The sequence below is a fragment of the Panthera pardus genome, unplaced genomic scaffold (assembly GCF_024362965.1).
Source record: "Panthera pardus isolate Hobbes unplaced genomic scaffold, ASM2436296v1 HiC_scaffold_17, whole genome shotgun sequence".
Taxonomy (NCBI): Eukaryota; Metazoa; Chordata; class Mammalia; order Carnivora; family Felidae; genus Panthera; species Panthera pardus.
The window spans coordinates 149503638-149527659 of NW_026526732.1; the positions used below are offsets into that span (position 1 = coordinate 149503638).

The 24022-nt window shown below is 48.0% G+C and overlaps 2 protein-coding genes, 1 long non-coding RNA gene and 2 other non-coding genes across 5 annotated transcripts; all 5 read right to left on the reverse strand.

The window, feature by feature from the left end:
• Positions 1 to 2991: 2991 nt before the first annotated feature.
• On the reverse strand, positions 2992 to 5124 carry LOC109260564 (uncharacterized). Its single transcript, XR_002077073.2, has 5 exons — positions 4977 to 5124; positions 4749 to 4787; positions 4489 to 4528; positions 3392 to 3598; positions 2992 to 3214 (listed from the first exon to the last, which is right to left on the reverse strand). It is a non-coding gene; the product is annotated as an uncharacterized LOC109260564 (long non-coding RNA).
• Positions 3695 to 3763, reverse strand: LOC128777906 (small nucleolar RNA SNORD52). The gene has a single exon (XR_008423210.1). It is a non-coding gene; the product is annotated as a small nucleolar RNA SNORD52 (small nucleolar RNA).
• On the reverse strand, positions 4633 to 4695 carry LOC128777909 (small nucleolar RNA SNORD48). The gene has a single exon (XR_008423213.1). It is a non-coding gene; the product is annotated as a small nucleolar RNA SNORD48 (small nucleolar RNA).
• Positions 5125 to 11084: 5960 nt separating the features above from the next.
• LOC109261868 (heat shock 70 kDa protein 1) lies at positions 11085 to 13583 on the reverse strand. Its single transcript, XM_019440301.2, has one exon. The coding sequence runs from the start codon at positions 13368 to 13370 to the stop codon at positions 11445 to 11447; it is 1926 nt and encodes a 641-aa protein (XP_019295846.2). The 5' UTR covers positions 13371 to 13583; the 3' UTR covers positions 11085 to 11444.
• Positions 13584 to 21502: 7919 nt separating this feature from the next.
• LOC109260550 (heat shock 70 kDa protein 1) lies at positions 21503 to 23944 on the reverse strand. The gene has a single exon (XM_019438855.2). It carries the CDS (start codon positions 23729 to 23731, stop codon positions 21806 to 21808), a length of 1926 nt encoding a protein of 641 aa, XP_019294400.1. The 5' UTR covers positions 23732 to 23944; the 3' UTR covers positions 21503 to 21805.
• Between the last annotated feature and the right edge of the window lie 78 nt (positions 23945 to 24022).

The window sequence follows — 24022 nt, forward strand, 5'->3', positions numbered from 1 at the left end:
GTTTGCTTCAGTTACTGGTAATGTTCTAAAGCTGGGTGACCAGTGTAACAAACAAAGGAATTTGAATCCAGACCGATACTCTCTGGCCTTAAGCAAATTATCTAACATCCTGAGCCTTCCTTTCCTTGCCTGCGAAGTGGGGTAGATAACATCAAAGTTGCAAGGTTGAGTTTTAAGAATTCAATGAAGTGAAGCACATGAAAAGCTTAGCACACATCCAAACACTAAATATTTGCTGGCTGCGAAGATAAAACACGATGCCTGAGAGCCAAATACAATTATGTGCTTGGGACTGATCATAAAGCAGTGCATTCCTAGAGGTAATTATTCAGAAATCTGTAGAGAAAAAAGCCAAAGCCTCCTCGTACCCTCACCCCATCCCAGTCCCAATCCCCTCCACAAAAGTAACATTATCTGCTAGCAGGCTAGTTTGTTCTTGTCCTAAAAACAAAAGAGCCCAAGTGAAGGATTTTAAGAAACTTTAATCAAATATTCCCTACTTTAACCCAAGTTTTAGATAACAAGTCCCTGTTAAACAGGTCTAATCCTCAAATTCTGGGCCAAGCACCAAGGCCAAGGAACCCTTTGCCAGAGCATAGCAATGGGAGCTGCAGACTAAACTGTCCTCCAGAGAGGATCAACCAGGGCAATTTGGGGAAGAAAAAAAATAAAAATAAAGGTGATCAAGGAAAATAAAGGTTGGGAAAAACCTTTGCTAATTCCCAGGGGTGGAGGCCAAGCTGGAAACGTTCAGTAGGAAAATACAGAAGAAATGTAATTTTTTTTTATTATTATTACTTTTATTTTTGAGACAGAGAGAGATAGAGCATGAACAGGGGAAGGTCAGAGAGAGAGGGAGACACAGAATCCGAAACAGGCTCCAGGCTCTGAGCTGTCAGCACAGAGCCCGACACGGGGCTCGAACTCACAGACCGCGAGATCATGACCTGAGCGGAAGTCAGACGCCCAACCGACTGACCCACCCAGGCGCCCCTAAGAAATGTAATTTTTAAAAGATGGTTAATAGGTAGGGGCACCTAATACAGCATAAAACTCTTGATCTTGGGGTTGTGAATTCAAGCCCCACACTGGGGGTAGAGATTACTTAAAATAGTAAAAGTTAAGGTAGCAAATGTTTAAAAAAAATTTTTAACATTTATTCATTTTTGAGAGACAGAGAGAGAGCATGAGTGGGGAAGGGGCAGAGAGAGGGAGACACAGAATCCGAAGCAGGCTCCAGGCTGAGCCATCAGCCCAGAGCCCAACGCAGGGCTCGAACTCACGGACTGTGAGATCATGACCTGAGCTGGTCAGCCGCTTAACCGACTGAGCCACCCAGGCACCCCCCAATTTTTTTTTTTTTTTTTTAACATTTGTTTATTTTTGAGACAGAGAGAGACAGAGCATGAACGGGGAGGGGCAGAGAGAGAGGGAGACACAGAATCTGAAGCAGGCTCCAGGCTCTGAGCCATCAGCCCAGAGCCCGACGCGGGGCTCGAACTCATGGACCGCGAGATCGTGACCTGAGCTGGTTGGACGCTTAACTGACTGAGCCACCCAGGCGCCCCAGTAGCAAATGTTTTAAAGAGGAGTTGGGGACTCCTAGGTGGCTCAGTTGGTTAAGTGTCCGACTTTGGTACAGGTCATGATCTCGCAGTTTGCGTTTGAGCCCCACATGAGGCTCTGTGCTGACTGCTTAGAGCCTGGAGCCTGCTTCAGATTCTGTCTCCCTCTCTCTGTCCCTCACCTGCTCCCGTTCTCTCTCAAAAATAAACTTTAAACAAAAAAGAGATGCCCCTCCCTTACGCTCTCTCAAAATTAAAAAACAAAACAAAACAAAACAAAAGAATGAGGTAATAGATAGAACCAAACCCGTGCTAAAACTGTTACAACTGGGAGTAGTGATGATAGGTATAGGGTAGACAGGCAATCTTATGGACACTGAGGCCACAAGCATAAACTGGTATGAAATATACCATGCATTGTTTTGCTTATTAAACCCTTTCAAATTTTACTTTTGAAATGTATTATTCTACAACACAACTTCAAATGGGTACAAATAACAGGGTATATAGCATGACTAGAAACCTAAATGCCCTCCTCCTAGGAACTGGGTAATTTATAATATAATCTTAAAACAACACAAATTTGTACACGCTGGTGGGTAAGAAACCATCTTTGAAATAGTCCAAATATGGATCTGCTTTTTCCCCCAATTTTTACTGTGGTCGGCTACACATAAAACTTACCATCTTAACCATTTTTAAGCACACATTTCAGTAATACTAAGCAATCAACACCACCATCTACCTCCAGAATTCTTTATCTTGTAAACTGAAATTCTATATCCATTAAACTCCATTTACCCCTTTCCCCAGCCCCTGGCAACTAGCACAGGCATGGGTTTTTTTTTTTTTTTAATATTTATTTTGGAGACAGTGCAAGCAGGGGAGGGACAAAGAGAAGGGTCCAGAGGATCCAAAGTGGGCACCATGCTGACACCAGTGAGCTTGAACCCACGAACTATGAGATCATAACCCAAGGCAAAGTCAGGCACTAAACCCACTGAGCCACAGTGGTGACCATGTTTTGTTGTTTTTAACTTTAATACTTATTCTTGAAAGAGACAAAGTGGGGGGGAGGGGAGAGAGACACAGAATCTGAAGCAGGCTCCAGGTGCACAGCAAAAAGCCAGACGAAGGGTTCAAACTCACAAACTGGTGATCATGACCTGAGCTGAACGCAAGCTAAGTGCCTGTGTTAACATTTCGACATCCTAAAAATCTTCACTACTTGTTAAGTACATCTAACCCATTAGAATCCTATGGCAGACCACCTAGAAATGCTTAATGTTAGCGTCAACCTAGTTTTTTTATCTTGTATATAGCTGCGAAGAGACATAGCTAGAGGTCAACTGTGATGCTCATTCACAAAGTTACCTTTCACTTCCCTAAATCTTTTTGTACGACTTTGCTTATACAAAAACCAAACTTTTACTTTGCACTAAAGCATTTTATTAGAATCCTTTTGACAAGACCAAGTATTTGATTACAATGAAGCAAAGTGGTCTGAATGATATTTAAAGATCTCAAAACTTCTATGCAGTTTTTTTTCTCAAGTTCAAAGCTGCTCACAGGTTAATGCAGGACAGCTAGATGAAGTTCCTAGGATTTGCTCAACACCAAATAAGACACATCCTCTCGTTAGCAAAATCCTGAAATTCATAAAAGAACATCTATTAGAAACACGCACACAACTAGAATTAAAGCATGAACTTGGGTGGGTAGAGAAAGCAGGAGTGATTCGTGGTTTCAAATATCCTCAGAGAAATGTTAATGGTCCAAGAAAGTTACCATTACCATTCTGGGGCTGAAGAGAAACTGGTACTCACCATAGGAGCCAGGGAGAAAGGACATGGCTCTTCACTCCTCATTGCAGCCCAAAGATTCAAGTGGCAGGAGCCACTATCTAGGTGACCCAGAAGTCTCAACAGCACTTCTCCAAGAGGCTAAGTTCCCAACTTCAGCCCTTCAGTCACCAGATTAGACACTGATCTGTGAAAGGGCACTGCCCCAAGTAGGCTTCTAGAATAATCAGGCTAGAAAAGTAAAAAGACAACCATCGAGAAGCACAAGCAAATTTAAAGGCCCTCCTGTTGGCCCCTTCTCAGACCCAAGCATCCAGTTCTCCAAATGAGTCAGAACTTAATTTTTGACATCAAGCCCAGCATCAGAGACTCTAGTCTGAGACAATCATCATTCCCAATTTAGGGAGACCTGGATGAAGGCAGGCGATTCTGAGAAGCGATTTAATACACTGAAAGACAATGGTCTTTCATCCAATATAAATAAGGATGCAGCAAAAGAAGAGTGCAGAAATGGCAAGCGCAAAAGTTAAATTACAGTGAAAAAAAATCCAGGATTGTGTGTGTGCACACACACAGAACCAAAAAACCTCCACTGGGGAATACAGAATGTACAGTAAGGAAGCAGGTTTAACCACAATTAGGCAAATATATAAAAAGTTACCAAAATTTTTTTTTAAAAAGTTCAAGAGGGACATCTGGGTGGCTCAGTCTGGGTGGCATATCGGACTTTGGCTCAGGTCACGATCTCAGGGTTCGTGGGCTCAAGCCCCACATCAGATTCTGTGCTGGCAGCTCAGAGCCAGAAGCTTGTTTCAGATTCTGGGTCTCCCTCTCTTTCCCATCACACTCGTGCTCTCTTAAAAATTAATAAAACATTGGGATGCCTGGGTGGCTCAGTCGGTTAAGCACGGGACTTCGGCTCTGGTAGTGATCTCACAGCTCATGGGTTCGAGCTGGCCATCAATCAGGTTCTGCACCCCTTCATGCTGTCTCCCTCTCTCAGAAATAAACGTTAAAAAAAAAAAAAAAAAAAAAGACTTCACAGTGACCCCATGAAAAGAGTGTTCTGGGATCAAAACAGTCTGAGAAGCACGGAGAAGAATCTCACACCTAATACTCACCTTTATTCAAGGGTAACACATGGCGAGCACCTTAAAACACCTAGTGGAAAAATGAAACACAGAGATAGGCCACACTTGTGTTTTTTGGCCACGAGCTTCTCCCCAGCACAGGTACCAGGAAGACCCAGCCCGGGGGAGGGAGATGGTCAGCGCGCTGCGGTGACGGCGTCAGCGAGACACTCAGAATCACCTGGGTTCATCATCACCCCCGTCTTCCCCAAGGCCACCGCCAGCCATTCCATCTCGCACAATCCACTCACCCTCGTGGCGCTGCGAACCAGCCTGCGAAGACCAGGGCCCTGGGAAGAAACCCATGAGTCAGCAGGGGCCGGGGGCAACCCCAGCCGAGTACCCCCCCTGCCCTGGGCTGGGTCAGTTCCAAACGATGGCGTCACGTACACATCAGAAACTCTAGTCTGTAATGGCAGTTCATCCTGCTCAGCCCGAGGCTGCAGTCCCCTCACCCAACAGGAACCCGAGATACCTACACGAAGGAAGCTTGGCAGAGACAGCGCAGGTCGCCGGGGCCGCCGCCTCCCCCTGGCGTAGGGGATGGCGCCAGAGCAGCCCCCCCCGGCGCAACACAGCACGCGGACATTCTCCAAAAGCAAGTGCATCGCACAGAGAACTATAATGGCGGAGTCCCGGCTATTTATGGCGACGTGGGGTCGGGGGCCTGACGGGTATGGCTGTCTTCGTCGATGCCTGTTCGACCCACGGCATTTTCCCCTTCGTTCAAACAAGAATAAAGCAAGTGAAAGAGAGGCCAGGAGTGAATGTTTCACACTCTTCCGGGCAAATAATTCAGACCTATTTTGTTAATTTTGAAAAACAAAAGACAGATGACCGTCTCTCCATCGGCCGGGCCGGAGACAGTCCCTGGCGCGGCAGGAAGCCTGCGCAGCTGAAAGCCTGCGCAGCCGAGTGCTTTTCCTTATTAGCTTCCCGGGCTGACAAGTCCTCGCTGGAGTAACTCCTCCCTCGTCCTCACCAGTTCGGGGTCCTGGTCACGCTCAGAGACTGTCACCTGCTCTGTCTAGCCAGCGAAATCTGAATTCACCGCCCACTCCAGCCCGCAGACCTATCAGTCATATTAACCTTAGTGTCTTTTTTTTTTAACAGCTTTATTAAGATATAAATAACATACAATAAACAGTTTTTTAACATAGACCATTTGATAACTTAAAAAAAAAAATCTAACCTTTTAAGTGTACAGTTCAGTAGTGTTGAATGTATCACGTTGTTGTGCAACCTATCTGCAGAACTTTATCCTACTATACCCATGAAACTACTCCCAGTTCGTTTCCTGTCCTCTTTATGAGCAGTTCATGGACTGGGAGTTGGCCAGAAATGGTAGACGTGTTCAGTACACTCTAAATAGAACCATATATCTCAGGAGGGTTAGAAGCAAAACAAATAGGGGTGCTGTAGCAACAGCCAGGCCCTGTTCTCCCTTTGCTAGTTTTTCTCCCCCAGAAATCTGGTCATTTGCTCTTGGCCTCTATTAAGAGGCCATCAACTCATAAATTATCCCAAATCCCACCTTCCTGGATGGACCCTTCTATACCTCCTCATTTATAAATGTAGTTAGTATTTGGTGATGTATGTTGGCCTCTTCATCTTTTATGAGAAAGGAATATATGAGTTGGGGGTTCCACATCATACAAAATCATTTTTGTTTTTAGTAATCTCTATACCGAAGGTGGGGCTCGAACTCATGACCCCAAGATCAAGAGTCACATGCTCTACCCAGCCAGCCAGGCACTCCCAAAATCAGTCTTATTTTATTTTATTTGTATTTATTTTTGAGAGAGAGAGTGTGTCAGGGAGTAAGCAGGGAAGGGGCCTAGAGAGAGGGAAACACAGAATCTGAAGCAGGTTCCAGGCTCTGAGCTGCCGGCACAGAGTCCTACATGGGACTTGAACCCACGAACTGGGAGATCATGACCTGGCCAAAGCCAGAGGCTTAACCGACTGAGCCACCCGGGCGCCCCTTATCGTTATTTTTTTTTTTAATGTTTATTTATTTTGAGAGAGCGAGCGAGCAGGGAAGTATCAGAGACCGAGGGAGAGTGAGAATCCCAAGCAGGCTCTGCACTACCAGCGTAGAGTCTGCCATGCAGGGCTCAAACCCAGCAACTGTGAAATCACTACCTGAACTGAAAGCAAGAGTCAGATGTTTAACTGAGCCACCCAGGTGCCCCAGTCTTCTTCTTAAGTCCCATAATTAGGCACAGTGGACACAGATTAAAATGCAGAAGAAGGCCATTGTGGGTGCAGAAAATATATCCTCTTACTTCTGCAATAATCTTTCCATCTTGCCCCAAGGTTTCAGACTTCCATCAAAAAAATGTCTTCCCAGGAGCACCTGAGTGGCTCAGTCAGTTGAGTACTTCTGAGCTTTGATTTTGGCTCAGGCAGTGATCCTGGGATCGTGGTACTGAGTCCCGCATCTGGTTCCATGCTGAACGCTGAGCACGGGGTGTGCTTGAGAGTGTCTCTCTTCCTCCTTCTGTCTCTCTCCCCTGCTCACGAAAGCTCTCTCTCCTCTAACATAAAAAATACAACTGCTTAAAAAAAAAAAAAAATCTCTTCCCAGGGGCACCTGGCTGGCTCAGCTGGGAGAGCATGAGACTCTTGATCTTGGGGTCTTGAGTTTGATCTCCACATTGGCTATAAAGGGGCACCTGGGTGGCTCGGTCGGTTAAGCATCCGACTTCGACTCAGGTCATGATCTTACAGTCTGTGAGTTCGAGTCCTGCGTTCGACCCTGTGCTGACAGCCTGGAGCCTGCTTTGGATTCTGTGTCTCCCTCTCCCTCTGCTCCCCCCACCTCATGCTCTGTCTCTCTCTCTCAAAAATAAACATTTAAAAAAATTTTTTTAAATAATAAAAATAAAAAAGAAACAAAAAATCTCTTCCAAGAATCCTGCAGTATTCACTTGTTCACTTGATACATTTCTCAACTCTTAGGGGCTGAGTTTCGCCCACAGTTGATGCTGCAAAGTAGACTTTGCTTTAAGTTCCAAAATGTGTATGTGTACCAGTAGCTAATGAATTCTCATATTAAAAAAAAAAAAAAAAAAAAAAAAAAAAATTGGGGAGTCTCTTTTCTTTTTTTTAACATTTGTTTTTTAGGGGCACCTGGGTTGCTCAGTCGGTTAAGCGTCTGACTTCGGCTCAGGTCATGATCTCACACTTCGTGGGTTCAAGCCCCGCATCGGGCTCTGTGCTGACAGCTCAGAGCCTGGAGCCTGCTTCAGATTCTGTGTCTCCCTGTCTGTCTGCCCCTCCCCTGTTCACGCTCTGTCTCTGTCTCAAGAATAAATAAACATTAAAAAATTTTTGTTTTTTATTTTATTTTAGTAATTTCTACATCCAACATGGGGTTCAAACTTAGGACCCCAAGATCAAGAGTTAAATGTTCACCTTTTTATTTTTATTAAAAAAATTTTTTTTTAATGTTCATTTATTTTTGAGAGAGAGAAAGAATGCAAGTGGGGGAGGTACAGAGAGAGGGGAAAACACAGACTCTGAAGCAGGCTCCAGGCTCTGAGCTGTCAGTACAGAGCAGAGCCTGACCTCATGAACTGCGAGATCAGATGCTCAACCAACTGAGCCACCCAGCCACCCCAAGCATTACAAGCTCTCTGGACTGAGCCAGCCAGGTGCCCCTGAATTACCATATTCTGATGTTGCTTCCTAAAGAACCACTTCCCAGCCTCAGGGATTCTCTTTTTTGACCCATCAAGCTGTCCTTGGAGATTTCCCTAACCTCTATCACTGCTGCTGCCAGTGAATCAACACTTCTAGGCCTTTCAAGCCTCAGGCTCCCATTCACTGTAGAAAGCCCATTACCGCCAAGGGCTGTTCCCACTAGCAGACACCTTCCCCCCTCTTCCATGCCCCAGCCCTCTAAAAATGTAATCAGCAATAGCCTCTGATGTGATCATTTTTCTCCACTATTGGCTGCACATTAGAAACACTCAGACAGCTTTACTTCCATACAATGCCTTAGCCCACTCCCAAAGATTCTGACTCCTGGTGGAGGCCTGGCAGCAGTATTTTTTTTAGCTTCCCCCACTGATTTTAGTATACCACTAAGTTGGAGAAACATGTTTCCAATAGCTTGCAGCTACTTATTCCCTATCTTACCTGCCAGGTTACAGGAAAACAAAAAACAAACAAAAAAACCCTAACAAACCCAATTTCTGCTGCTGCTGCTGCTGCTGCTGCAGTTAAAACTACATTTACCATATTCTATGATAGGAAGCTACAGTGTTATAGTTCATCTATTTTTCTGAGTAAAACAAGCCTTTGAGAATTGGCCCAGGAACCAAAAGAACTTACTATATTCCATTTCCTTTACAAGCTTTCAAGGAGAGCTTCCTATATTTTGTAACTCCTAAAATGTTTGATTTTCCCAGAGGGTGCAGATTTATTGAAAAACAGAACTTGAGCTTCAATTTGTTTTTATTTTGGAGTAGTTATTTCCAGGCTCAGTTTTGGGGAGGTAGAGGTTGAGATTCTACCAGGCTAAAGAAAATGTTAAGGACATCTAACTGCTCTGGCAGGAAGAACCCCCTGGGGAAGAGCTTGTAATGGGAAGAAAGCCCATTTCCTTGATCTTCCCAGCTGTATCCTGTACCCAGCTTTCAGCTCCTTCTCCTTCTTAATTAAATTTGATCTTACTTTAAATTCCTCTGGTTTTGAGATTGTCCATAAAAAGGACAAAGAGGTTACTGATCGTTAAAACTGGGGTAAAACCATCACTTAGAACCGGACAGGAACCCAATGCCAATGGTGTTCAGGCAGTGTGGAAAAAAAACCAGCATTTGTTGCTAATTTTGCCCTGGATGTAGTTGAGGTGACCACTCTCACATGCTAATCTATGAAAAAACTTTAGGACACCTGATTTAGAAGATGGGGAGATAGAAATTACTGAAGATTACTGGGGGAAAGCACAGAAGTTGCCTCATTATAAAGTTATTTAGGGTGACCGTGGGGTGGTCTTGAGCCGACAACCAAGAAAGAATTCTTGAAGATGACTTTAGTGCAAAAAAGGTGATTTTATTAAACCATGCGGACAGGACCTATGGGCAGGAAGAGCTGCACTGGTGTCCTGACTGGTAACATTTTATATCCTCAGGTTGGGTGGGGGTCAGGGATAGAGCAAGTCTCTAAGAATTTTGGAAGCAAGGTTTCCAGTACCTTGAGGGACTAGCTGTTGCTAGGGAAACGCCATTTATTACCGCTTAATAAAACCCCAGTCAAGAGACCATTCAGATGTATATGGGGTGGGGGCATAAGCTTGGAATATGATTCCCAGCATATATCTTGGGGCAGTTAAGATAAAGGAAGTAGATTTACAGGATCCTTGAGGTTGGGATAATGTTAAGCTAGGGTTCTCTTTCGCCCCCAGCAAAGTGTTATCACTGAGGCAACGTAGTTCCTAGAGCCATGTCACTCTGCAAGTTCCAAGGACTTGTTAGTTTCCCACATTACCATGGCAAGCACTTTCCTTTGTTCTCAGGTATCCAGGAGTGAGGAGTATCACACGTATTCCACCTGGGGATGGAGTGTTGTGTGCCAGCCTGTATTTTGCCCTCAGTTTGCCCCAAGCTTCCTCATAAATTGTCATGCCTCCCAAATCCTCAGAATCTTGGTCTTCATGTGCTTGATAACTGCAGCAAGGGTGACCATGGCAAAAAATGTTACTGGTCTATGCCACGTTTCTGCTCAAAATGATTTAGATCTTTAAAAGTGAAGTTGTACTGGGGGTGCCTGGGTAGATCAGTCGGTTAAGTGACCGACTGCAGCTCAGGTCATGATCTCGAGGTCTGTGGGCTGGAGCCTCTCATCAGGCTCTGCACGGATAGCTCAGAGCCAGGATCCTGCTTCAGATTCTGTGTCTCCCTTTCTCTCTTTCCCTCCCCTGTTCGCACTCCATTGCTCTCTCAAAAACATTTAAGAAAAAATTTTAATTTAAAAAAAGGGAGGTCACATTAAGGAATCTACTGAAGTCATTGCTTCACTATATACTAATTTGGATGTAAATTTAAAAAAAAAGTTAAAAAAAGGGAGGTCATTCTGACAAAATATTTTAAAATGAGACGACCCAAATCGAGTTTAAATAATTTACACTTGGTCACCCAGCTGGCATTTACAACCCTAGAGTGTGAATCTGCATCTCATTTTTGCTGTTTTGCACACCTCTAAAATAATTTATAACTCAAATAAAAGACTAAGACTCACAGCTCAGAAGTGACAAATTAAGGGCTCTGCACACGTTAAGTGTGAGAGTAAAGAACCGTGAACATCTCTCAACACTGCCTTTAACCCAGAAGTTCTCCCCAAAACCATTTTTGCAGCTCCCATCCCCTTTTCCCCTAAAAAAAGTGTCACCCACAAAAATGGGCAGCTGAAATTTTGTTTTCTAGCACAGATATAATTTAAAACCTACAATTAAGTCTTAAAATAAATAGCCAAAGTCACAGCTCCTCATAGTGTACCTCTCTTCAGTACTGTATTTTTCAGCCTATGAAATTCAGACATTCCAAGAAAGGTCCGCTATCCCCCCTCAAATAAAAATAGACTTGTATTTGTAACATTTTATTTTTCATCATGAAGTATACAAATTGTTAAAAAAAAAAAAAAAAAAAGCCATTCCATGACTTCCGGTGTTTACAAAGCAAAATTGGACAGAGGGTGGCAGTGTTTGCTCATTTTACAGAGGAGGGAAAAAAAAGCACCAACTTACTTTCAAGGCAAAAACTCTACTAAAAACACTAGTATATCACAAGGAAATAATAAAGACAAACATTATCAGGTTACAACCTAACTTTAGAATAAATTGAAATAACAGAAAACTGGAAGTAGGAAAAAATACAGTGTGATAGCAAGGTCCTCAGGTCACCTCGACTTGGAAAGAAATACGAGTCAGGAAGGTAAGGATCCTAATCCACCTCCTCAATGGTGGGGCCTGACCCAGAGCCACCTCTGGGGGCCTGAGCCCCAAAGCCACCAGCCCCAGGGCCACCCGCCCCCTGGTACAGTCCGCTGATGATGGGGTTACACACCTGCTCCAGCTCCTTCCTCTTGTGCTCAAACTCGTCCTTCTCGGCCAAGGTGTTGGCGTCCAGCCAGGAAATGACCTCCTGGCACTTGTCCAGCACCTTCTTCTTGTCGGCCTCGCTGATCTTCCCCTTGAGACCCTCATCCTCCACGGCACTCTTCATGTTGAAGGCGTACGACTCCAGGGCGTTCTTGGCAGACACCCTCTCGCGCTGCACCTCGTCCTCGGCTTTGTACTTCTCCGCCTCCTGCACCATGCGCTCGATCTCCTCCTTGCTCAGCCGGCCCTTGTCGTTGGTGATGGTGATCTTGTTGGCTTTGCCCGTGCTCTTGTCCGTGGCCGTGACGTTCAGGATGCCATTGGCATCGATGTCGAAGGTCACCTCGATCTGGGGCACTCCGCGTGGGGCCGGGGGGATGCCGCTCAGCTCGAAGCGCCCCAGCAGGTTATTGTCCCGCGTCATGGCCCTCTCGCCCTCGTACACCTGGATCAGCACTCCGGGCTGGTTGTCCGAGTAGGTGGTGAAGATCTGCGTCTGCTTGGTGGGGATGGTGGAGTTGCGCTTGATCAGGGCAGTCATCACGCCGCCGGCCGTCTCCAGCCCCAGCGACAGGGGCGCCACGTCCAGCAGCAACAGGTCCTGCACGTTCTCAGACTTGTCCCCCATCAGGATGGCCGCCTGCACCGCCGCCCCGTAGGCCACTGCCTCGTCGGGGTTGATGCTCTTGTTGAGATCGCGCCCGTTGAAGAAGTCTTGCAGCAGCTTCTGCACCTTGGGGATGCGGGTGGAGCCCCCCACCAGGACCAGGTCGTGGATCTGGGCCTTGTCCAGCTTGGCGTCGCGCAGAGCCTTCTCCACCGGCTCCAGGGTGCTCCGGAACAGGTCGGAGCACAGCTCCTCGAACCGCGCCCTCGTGATGGACGTGTAGAAGTCGATGCCCTCGAACAGGGAGTCGATCTCCAGGCTGGCCTGGGTGCTGGACGACAGGGTCCTCTTGGCCCGCTCGCAGGCGGTGCGCAGCCGCCTCACGGCTCGCTTGTTCTGGCTGATGTCCTTCTTGTGCTTCCTCTTGAACTCCTCCACGAAGTGGTTCACCAGCCTGTTGTCAAAGTCCTCCCCACCCAGGTGGGTGTCCCCCGCCGTGGCCTTCACCTCGAAGATGCCGTCGTCGATCGTCAGGATGGACACGTCGAAGGTGCCCCCGCCCAGGTCAAAGATGAGCACGTTGCGCTCCCCCTTGCCCGTCCTGTCCAGGCCGTAGGCGATGGCGGCGGCCGTGGGCTCGTTGATGATCCGCAGCACGTTCAGCCCCGCGATCACCCCCGCGTCCTTGGTGGCCTGCCGCTGCGAGTCGTTGAAGTAGGCCGGCACGGTGATCACCGCGTTGGTCACCGGGTAGCCCAGGTACGCCTCGGCGATCTCCTTCATCTTGGTCAGCACCATGGACGAGATCTCCTCGGGGTAGAACGCCTTGGTCTCCCCCTTGTAGCTCACCTGCACCTTGGGCTTATCTCCGTCGTTGATCACCCGGAAAGGCCAGTGCTTCATATCCGACTGCACCACCGGGTCGCCGAACTTGCGGCCGATCAGCCGCTTCGCGTCGAACACGGTGTTCTGCGGGTTCAGCGCCACCTGGTTCTTGGCCGCATCCCCGATGAGCCGCTCGGTGTCCGTGAAGGCCACGTAGCTGGGGGTGGTGCGGTTGCCCTGGTCGTTGGCGATGATCTCTACCTTGCCGTGCTGGAACACCCCCACGCATGAGTAGGTGGTGCCCAGGTCGATGCCGATGGCTGCGGTTTTAGCCATGTCGGTGTCCTGCTCCCTTGCCCGGCGCTGAGGTTCAGCCTTTGTGAACGTCGGTCGGGATAGGCGACGAGGAACTCGGTCTGTTCCGAAGCTGCAAACTCGAACTTGCGGGGAGCCCGACTCAGCCGGTCTGCGGAAATTGCGCTAGCGGTCACCGCCTGAACCCCGAAGGTTTCTCTGCAGGCTTGCTGTTTTTCGGGACGGGGCGGCTCTGTGTTTATAACGCCTCATCGAGCCCCACCTTTTCTGTCCTCAGCCAATCACGGAGCTCTGCGGGGCTGCCAGGCCGGGAATATTCCAGCGGTTTCGCATCGCGTCCTGCCTCCAGGCTTTCTGGGACCAATCAGCGTTCTGGGTGCCGCCCCTCCCAGAACTCTCCAGACTCTTCTCGGATTCTTGGGAAGGGACCCGAGTCCTAAGGGGAGGGAGGAGAGGAGCTGGGAAGGGCGGTTGTTGGCTCCGCCCACCCAGTCTCGGTACCTCCCAGCGATGCTGTCCACCGACTTTGAAATTGACTAGAAAGACTAGCATTTATAATCGCAGGCCAGTGAGAGCCGCCTGGGGTTCAAACTAGTTTTGCGGTTTAAGATTAAGGTTAAGGAGTACACGACTCCCAGGGATACCCCAAATACGTAAAGTTCCCAAGTTTCTCGAAGTGGGTGGGGTATCGGCGGGTCAAAGAGACTCTGATTGGATTGTGGCGCTGACGGATAGGGTCGCGTTTAGGCCCGCTGGTGCATTGGTCCAAAGGCCTGAGCTGCCTGAGGATTGCCTTAGCCAGCCGTGGCGTTTTTCCCCACTTTCGATTTAAAGTAGAAATGAGAAGGAAAGAGATAATGCAATATAGTTTTGACATCGTCTCTAACCTACACGGTTGAAATACCTGGGGATGGGAGAATTTGAATTTTTAAAAGAAAAACACTTAAGTAAACAATTGGTTCTTAAACTGGAGAACGTCCCCAGTGCCCCAGAAGGAACGTGCTGGGTCAAGGGCGGGGGGGAGGGGGAAGGGTGGGGCAGGGGAAGGGGTAGGCTAGGGCTGGGATCCGCTGCTCCCCTTCGCTTTGGGCGGGGCTCGGGCCAGAGGAAGAAAAAACTTTCCGTGGGACTTCAGCTGTCTTTAAGACTTTGGGGCTTCTCCATTTCCCTCCTCTATCAAGCTGGGGGGGTCTGGGCCACCCCATTCCCAGAGGGTTTGCCTGTTAATTCCCGGTTCATACTCAGACCCCAGAATTCGATCTTCTGCCCTCTGTCCCCCGTAGGCTGGCCCTCCTTTTTAAATAAAATGCAGAGGGAGGTGAGTCGGCAAGGGAGAGGTGAGGATGTTTAGTCTTTAATAGTATAAGCCACAGCTGGTTGCAGGTGGTCCCTGTTAAGCACACTGGTCGGGATGATGCTGGAAGGTGGGAGGGGTTGGCCGGACCCAGGTTCTACTTACAGCTCCTTTAAAATTTAAGATTATTTGTCATGCATTTAATCCACCCACTTAGTTTTCTATCCTAGTTTCCAACTTTCTGCATGTTTTCCTCTCTCCTTTAAATACAAACACATTTGATCATTTTGGCCTTTAAAAAAAAGTTCTTGGGCACCTGGCTGGCTCAGTTGGTTAAACGTTGGACTTCAGCTCATGTCATGATCTTGTGGTCCTGATTTCCAGCCCCTAGTCAGGATCTGAGCTGTCAGCACAGAGCCCGGACCCTGCTTCAGATTCTGTGCCTTTCTGTCTCTACCCCTCTCCTGCTCACGCTCTCTCTCTCTCTCTCTCTCTCTCTCTCTCAAAAATGAATAAATCTTAAAAAAATAAAAATAAAAAATTCTTTGTGGATATGTAAGACCAGCAGTTGTTGGGCGCGTGAACTGGAAGTGACATTAAATAGTACCAGGTTCACAACCCACCAAAAATAGACACATTGCTGTACCCACATAGTTGAACACAGAAAACCTAACACAATGAGAGAAAACAGTGTTTGTTTATTTGTTTTTATATGAGAAGGCAGTTTTTGATGAAGTGAAGGAATCTTGCTTTTGAACATTTTTGCTCAATTGGAATTGCTTTCACAATCCTGTGTGTGTGTTTGTGCAGGCAAGTGATAACTTTTTTTACGTTCAGTTGTGGCTCCCTAATGAGTCATCTCCTAATCTGGTCAAACTGGTCAAACTTACGGAATTTTCCATTTCTTTATGCGATCTCTGGCAACTCCCCAAGCTTCCATTATAGGTGCCCAATGTGTCAACACTTCTAGGGGCCCTTAATCTCACCTCCTCCCTCTGGAAGCTTCCCTGCCATTACCTGCTACTAGCGGCAGTTCTGGATTTATTCCTTCCTTCTTTCCAGATCTGCAGTTTAAACTTTATTGGCTGGAAGCAAAGGACATCACTGTACCCACCGCCTGGCAGGTAGACATGGTGATAGGGGTTCAAATCTTGCTGCTGTTGGCACAGCAGAAAAAGATCCATTACAAATGCTGTTTTCCATGAATCAGAAACCTACACTCTATAGTTGACCTACCTTTTGAGTTAACTCTCTCTCTGTGGACTGGTCTGGAAACTGAAACATCTATATTCCTTTTCATTTCCTGGCAAGGAGAGTGTCTCCTGGATTTTGTCTTTTACACTGGATGCCTTCCAAGGCAAAAACCCAGTCACAGGTTTAACTGGTGTCTAAAGTGACTGTAAGAACCCCAAGAAATTTTCTAGAATTTTACTTTGACTAAGTTTGCAATTAGGTTTTATCGGGTTTGGCATTTGAAAGGATAGAGTATCAGGTTTCCTCAAGCTGGTGGAACTGTCAGGTACTTAACTAAGCGGGGAGTGGGGAGACAGGAGAGGGAGAGCCGAGAACGTTGACTGCTGGCGGCAGGAAGTATGGAGGAGGGGAGCCTTTATCACCCTGAAGCTGCTGCGGCTTCTTTTCTCTTCTCCTTTTTCCCTGCAGTTTCTCAAACTTTACTGTTTTCTCCTCAGTTCTTTCAGTTTTAAAAGATGGTATAATTCTAAGGTTAGCCAGAAAAAAACAAAAGAGGTAACTGCTAGGAAACCTAGAACCAGGCATTTTTAACAAGTCGGTGGCAAAAGCTGCAGTGACCTGGGAAAGCTGCAGATTTCCAGCAGCTTGGAAAAAACTGAGACATACCCAGGTTTGTATCTGACTCTATTTCCTTGTTCAGACTGTTTTGTTTTTTGGTTTTTGTTTGTTTGTTTGCTTCTTCCTCTTCTTCCTCCTTCTTCACAAGGAAATGCTTGTAAGTTACCTAAATTACAAAAGTCTCTATCTCTAAAATAGAATCAACAGAATCTATTTTATAGGATGGTAGGCATCAGTGATTAATAACATAATGCTTCTAAGGCCTTAGTTCTGTGCCTGTGACAGAGTAGTGCTCTGAAATTTGCTCCCTTCTCGCTTCTTAGCAGGGATCCCGTACTCAGGTCTGACATCTCAAGTCTTTCCTGTTGAGTTGCCTATGAGGTTGGGGACAACTGCCAGGACAATGGCATTACTTTCAGTTTGCTGGAGAAACTATCTTAAGATTTTCAGGCAGAGGCCATTCAGGCAAACCTTTTCATTTTCAGAGAGGAACACAAAGGATCAGTGGTTCACTGGCTTGGTCTGGTCACTCAGCTAATTATAGAACAGGGGATTGAACCTACAGGTCCTCATATTTCCCATTTTGAACTTCTCTCAGGGCTGGCACAGGCATCCTATCCCTTTCATTCTCTGAAGAGGAAAACAAATGGCCACAAAAGGGAGTGAAGTGAATGTCAGGGCTCTGACAGAGCACATTAGGGACACCACGGGGCTATGTGACCAGCCAGGGACTCCTCTCTCTGGGCTGCCACTTCTGACTCCTGACCATCCCAACCCCACCACCCACTCCTACCTTTCCCACCCTTCCAGCTCTCCCAGCCCTGCCTCCCCTTCCCTTCATAACAGAAGGTTCCCTCGCAAAGGGGAAAGCAGGGAGCCCTGTTACTATGGCTAGGCTGGGACAGAGTTCACAGAATTTTCTGGAAATTAAATATAGAGAGATGACTAAGCTTGATTTTCTAGGGCGGGAGTTAGCGGGGTTGAGGGTGTGGGGAGACTTGGATGAGGCAGTTTGTTGAAGAGTTTTCCTACGAGTCAGTCTCCGCCCTGGAACCCAGAAAACTCCAGAAAGTTCGGGACAGCGGTGAAAGAGAGCGTAGAGCGCCACCCGGAGAGGGCGGGGGCGCCAGCCGGCGGGGGCGGGGCCGCAGAGCGCGGAGGCCGCCGCTGGGGCCTAACTGGCGGGACTGGCCGCAGAATTGCCTGGCCGGTACCGGGGTTCTGTGATTGTTTTTTTCCAAAACGGGGTTAAAGGAGAAAAAAGGCGAGAGCTTCAGAGTATTTCTCACACTAGCTAATGTATGCGACGAAAACACTGGAAAGTCTCGTAACTCCTACGATTAGGCCGGACGAATTGGGTGGCCAGACGCCAGAAGAGAAGGTCCCCACACAGCCCGAGGCGAACGCACCCGGGGCCTGGCGAGGACGTGCGGCGGAGACGCACCCGGTGGCCTTGCCCTGTCGCCGCCTCACCTTCACCTCCTGGCTCTAGTTCCCCATTTAAAGGCCCTCGGAAGTGATTCTCGTCTTCTGGACACCTTCTTCCCCCTGCCTCAATGCTTCCCGGTTGTGCCCGATCTTCCGATCCTTGACTGGGCCCGACAGGGATGGTGGGGCGGGTTGGGTTCACCCCGATGTCCGGAATTCCCTGTGCGCCCCGACCCCTTAGGCTTTCTGTGAGCGGCTCGAGGAAAGAGGCGGGACTGGTGGTATTGATCTGTCCCAGTGCAGCGGATTCCCAAGAGGTGATCCAAGGGGACGTATTTAGGATTTCAATTAGACTGAAAGTTGATGTCAGTTACTGTTTCTTATCTCTACTATAAGGATCATCCTCTCACCTAAAATAACCCCATTTCTACCGAAAGCCCATGTTCCTGCCCGCTTCTCTCATATGTATAAAAGGTTTTTTTGTTGTTATTTTGGTATCTTTTTCATTTTTGATGACAGAATCCTGTTAAATACGAGAAATGACAGTATGTATGTTGCTAATAAAGCAGTCTTAGGCCCAAAGGTGTATTAGGGAAAGTACTAGATTTTTAAAATTCTTTCCTCACCCACAGTTCTTTTTCCTCAATGTACCTCCCCTACTCCCAAGTTTCCTCTGTTACCCAAAACACAAATTTCTTCAGCGATGACACTGCATTCTCTCTTTTTTTTTAAATTTTGAGAGAGCGAGAAAATCACCCTCCCCTCTGTCAGCCTGTCAGCACAGAGCCTGACTCTGGGCTCGAACCCAACAAACTGTGAGATCATGACCCGAGCTGAAATCAAGAGCCAGACGCTCAACCCACTAAGCCACCCAGGTGCTCTGACATTCTCTTTACTTTATTTAAATCTACAATTTCATTAGCCTTAACTCCTTGCCTTTACAAAGTGATTATTTCAGTCTGTGCAAAGGTATGCAGGCAACAACGTCTTATATTGATTTCTTAATAAAGCACCTACTTAGTAACTTGACTAGCCATAGGAACTTACTTTGTCCAGGGTTATTTCTAGAGACTTCCCTAAACTCTTATCAAAGTTGTTTGGTAGTTCCTTCCCAATCTCCACCCGTTTCCAATCTGCCCTGCCTATCCCCTGCACCTCTCCGCTAAATAGTGGTAGTGGTTGCTGAAGAGTCACTGTATTATCTGTAAATGACAGTCACAAATGCTACTGCAGCTCTAAGGGGCAGATGAGGTCCTGTAGCAAATGCGTATCCTCATCAAAATTGATTTACACTATGGCTAGAGTCCACAGCCCTACAGCTCAACTCTCCTGAAGGTTAAAAGTGCCTTTATAATATGGTCTAGAAGCCTAAGCATCTTGTAGATTTCCATTTCCATACTTCCAGGGCAAGGTCTACCATGTATGTGTCATTCTCATAACACTGATTTTCTTCAAAGGCTATTATTTACTAAAAGGTTTGATGGGCTTTGAAGAACACAGAAAATGCTTTTATGGGGTCACCTGGGTGGCTGTCTGTTAAGCATTCGACTGGATTTCGGCTCAGGTCATGATCTCAAGGTTCATGAGTTTAAGCCCCACATTGGGCTCCGACCTTATAGCAATGAGCTTGTTTGGGATTCTTTCTCTTCCTCTCTCTTGCTCTCATTCTCTCTCACTCAAAATAAATAAAACTTCAAAAAACAAAAAAGAAAATGCTTTTATGGAATGTGGAGTGAGACCTTTTCTTTGTTTTTTGTTGAAGTGAAATTCACAAACATAAAAACCATTTTAAAGTGCACAATTCAGGGGCACCTGGGTGGCTCAGTCAGTAGAATGTCCAACCTGAGCTTAGGTCATGATCTCACTGTGGGTTCAAGTTCCATGTCAGGCTTTCTGCTGACAGCTCAGAGCCTGCTTCATTCGGATTCTGTCTCAATTCTCTCTGCCCCTCCCCTGCTCACACACTCTCTCAAAAATAAACAAACACTGAAAAAAAGTTAAGTGCACAATTCAGGGGTGCTTGCAATTATCTCCACCTACCCCCTCTATCTTGTTCTAAAACAACTTTGTAACCCCCAGGTACAATCGATTTTTAAAAGGGTTCACTCATCAAGCCTGGAGAATTGTGGGCAGGCATTTTCTAACAAGGAAATTGTGGGGGAATTATTTCTAGAATGCTAGCAGTTGGGATATGAAGCATCTCAAAGGGAAGGTAGTGTGTGGGAAGGATGCCTGTAGTAAGTCTTCTTAGTACAGGGCTGCAGGGTCCTTCCTTTTCCAAGTTAACAAATACTAAACCTTTGTTATCAATCCTATTGTTTCTCTGATAGAATTGTTTAGAATTGCACAAAATAAAAGCAAATGGGTAGTGACTGAGAAACCTAGGTTAGAAATAACCCAGAACCAGCCATGTAAAAGACAAAAGCCCTGTGGACTTGGGACAGCCTGGCAACAACTAAGGAAACCAGAGGTGGAATCCAGGTTTAACACCTTTGCTGAACTGGAATTTTTTTTTTTTTTTTAATGTTTATTTTTGAGACAGAGACAGAGCATGAACAGGGGAGGGGCAGAGAGAGAGGGAGACACAGAATCTGAAACAGGCTCCAGGTTCTGAGCTGTCAGTACAGAGCCGATGAGGGGCTCCAACCCACAAACTGCGAGATCATGACTTGAGCCGAAGTCAGATGCTTAACCAACTGAGCCACCTAGGTGCCCCATAAACTGGAAATTTTTTTAACCAGTGAAGTAATTTCAGTTAAATCAGTAACTTTTAAATCTCCCTGTTATGTTCACCTGTGCAAGTCAAACACTACCTAAACTTGGTGTGGTGGAATGAGAATTAATAAACACATAGCCCCCAAAACGGTGCCTGGTACATAAGGGCACTGAACTACTGGGTCCTTCTCTTGGGGCACCAAACTCAAGGACAAACTGCTTGAAGATACCGGGTACTTAAAATGTAAATAACCAAAGCCAGAAATGTGACATTTCTATCTAAGTAACCTCTCGGAAATGAGAAGTAAAGGCTGAGGCACCAGGCAAAAACAAAAAACAAAAAACAAAAAAAAACAAAAAACCTTTCATTTTAACACATGAGAACTAGAGATCAGGGTGGCATATGCATAACTGGGCAAGCCAGTGCCTGAACTCACATTTCCTCACTACCGATTTAGGACTCACCTGTTCTTTCATGCTGAAACCAGATTATGTATCATTGCTCTGACATATCAGGTGTACTTACAGGAACAGGCAGGCATGGCCTTACTCCCTAACTGCCTCTCCTTTTTGTCAGCTTCTCCAGTAACATCCCCATTCCCCCCTCTTTTGAGGCCACCCTTACATAAGGTCAACCCCCTCACCAACTTGACACCACTATGTCAGTAGCCTGTAATTTTTTCTGCATCCACAGACCCAACCCACTCATACCAAGCACTTGTTTCAACTCTCCCAAGGATACCATTTGCTTGAAAGAAATAGATCACAAGGCAATATACAGACGTACTTCTCCAGATCCCTGACCTTTATCTAAGATACAAATTACCATTCAACTTTAGACTAACAGGACAACCTATGCAAATTCTTCTAACCTCAAAATAAAACACAGAAACAGTCAAGATAATCAAATTATTGAGTTTATTTACTCTACAGAAAACAGTTAAAACAACAAAACAAAAAGGCCCGAGTTTGGGATGAATATTACAAAAAAGAAAATGCACAAAAGATGGCAGTATAAATTCTTGCTAGGTTTAGACTCTACAAAAAAAAAAAAAGGAACTTTATCATTTCATCAAAGGAGACAGTCGAAACTTGGCAAACAAGTTGCAAAGTTGAGAGGTGATGAAATGCAGATATATAAGGCAATACAAAAGTCATGAATCCCAACCGTCTCCTCAACAAACACGAGCAATCTGGGGAAGAACTCCTAATCCACCTCCTCAATGGTGGGGCCTGACCCAGAGCCACCTCTGGGGGCCTGAGCCCCAAAGCCACCAGCCCCAGGGCCACCCGCCCCCTGGTACAGTCCGCTGATGATGGGGTTACACACCTGCTCCAGCTCCTTCCTCTTGTGCTCAAACTCGTCCTTCTCGGCCAAGGTGTTGGCGTCCAGCCAGGAAATGACCTCCTGGCACTTGTCCAGCACCTTCTTCTTGTCGGCCTCGCTGATCTTCCCCTTGAGACCCTCATCCTCCACGGCACTCTTCATGTTGAAGGCGTACGACTCCAGGGCGTTCTTGGCAGACACCCTCTCGCGCTGCACCTCGTCCTCGGCTTTGTACTTCTCCGCCTCCTGCACCATGCGCTCGATCTCCTCCTTGCTCAGCCGGCCCTTGTCGTTGGTGATGGTGATCTTGTTGGCTTTGCCCGTGCTCTTGTCCGTGGCCGTGACGTTCAGGATGCCATTGGCATCGATGTCGAAGGTCACCTCGATCTGGGGCACTCCGCGTGGGGCCGGGGGGATGCCGCTCAGCTCGAAGCGCCCCAGCAGGTTATTGTCCCGCGTCATGGCCCTCTCGCCCTCGTACACCTGGATCAGCACTCCGGGCTGGTTGTCCGAGTAGGTGGTGAAGATCTGCGTCTGCTTGGTGGGGATGGTGGAGTTGCGCTTGATCAGGGCAGTCATCACGCCGCCGGCCGTCTCCAGCCCCAGCGACAGGGGCGCCACGTCCAGCAGCAACAGGTCCTGCACGTTCTCAGACTTGTCCCCCATCAGGATGGCCGCCTGCACCGCCGCCCCGTAGGCCACTGCCTCGTCGGGGTTGATGCTCTTGTTGAGATCGCGCCCGTTGAAGAAGTCTTGCAGCAGCTTCTGCACCTTGGGGATGCGGGTGGAGCCCCCCACCAGGACCAGGTCGTGGATCTGGGCCTTGTCCAGCTTGGCGTCGCGCAGAGCCTTCTCCACCGGCTCCAGGGTGCTCCGGAACAGGTCCGAGCACAGCTCCTCGAACCGCGCCCTCGTGATGGACGTGTAGAAGTCGATGCCCTCGAACAGGGAGTCGATCTCCAGGCTGGCCTGGGTGCTGGACGACAGGGTCCTCTTGGCCCGCTCGCAGGCGGTGCGCAGCCGCCTCACGGCTCGCTTGTTCTGGCTGATGTCCTTCTTGTGCTTCCTCTTGAACTCCTCCACGAAGTGGTTCACCAGCCTGTTGTCAAAGTCCTCCCCACCCAGGTGGGTGTCCCCCGCCGTGGCCTTCACCTCGAAGATGCCGTCGTCGATCGTCAGGATGGACACGTCGAAGGTGCCCCCGCCCAGGTCAAAGATGAGCACGTTGCGCTCCCCCTTGCCCGTCCTGTCCAGGCCGTAGGCGATGGCGGCGGCCGTGGGCTCGTTGATGATCCGCAGCACGTTCAGCCCCGCGATCACCCCCGCGTCCTTGGTGGCCTGCCGCTGCGAGTCGTTGAAGTAGGCCGGCACGGTGATCACCGCGTTGGTCACCGGGTAGCCCAGGTACGCCTCGGCGATCTCCTTCATCTTGGTCAGCACCATGGACGAGATCTCCTCGGGGTAGAACGCCTTGGTCTCCCCCTTGTAGCTCACCTGCACCTTGGGCTTATCTCCGTCGTTGATCACCCGGAAAGGCCAGTGCTTCATATCCGACTGCACCACCGGGTCGCCGAACTTGCGGCCGATCAGCCGCTTCGCGTCGAACACGGTGTTCTGCGGGTTCAGCGCCACCTGGTTCTTGGCCGCATCCCCGATGAGCCGCTCGGTGTCCGTGAAGGCCACGTAGCTGGGGGTGGTGCGGTTGCCCTGGTCGTTGGCGATGATCTCTACCTTGCCGTGCTGGAACACCCCCACGCATGAGTAGGTGGTGCCCAGGTCGATGCCGATGGCTGCGGTTTTAGCCATGTCGGTGTCCTGCTCCCTTGCCCGGCGCTGAGGTTCAGCCTTTGTGAACGTCGGTCGGGATAGGCGACGAGGAACTCGGTCTGTTCCGAAGCTGCAAACTCGAACTTGCGGGGAGCCCGACTCAGCCGGTCTGCGGAAATTGCGCTAGCGGTCACCGCCTGAACCCCGAAGGTTTCTCTGCAGGCTTGCTGTTTTTCGGGACGGGGCGGCTCTGTGTTTATAACGCCTCATCGAGCCCCACCTTTTCTGTCCTCAGCCAATCACGGAGCTCTGCGGGGCTGCCAGGCCGGG

Bases quoted from the DNA above. Each gene is read 5' to 3' on its own strand.
- LOC109261868 (XM_019440301.2), bottom strand. From the start codon at position 13,370: ATGGCTAAAACCGCAGCCATCGGCATCGACCTGGGCACCACCTACTCA.
- LOC109260550 (XM_019438855.2), bottom strand. From the start codon at position 23,731: ATGGCTAAAACCGCAGCCATCGGCATCGACCTGGGCACCACCTACTCA.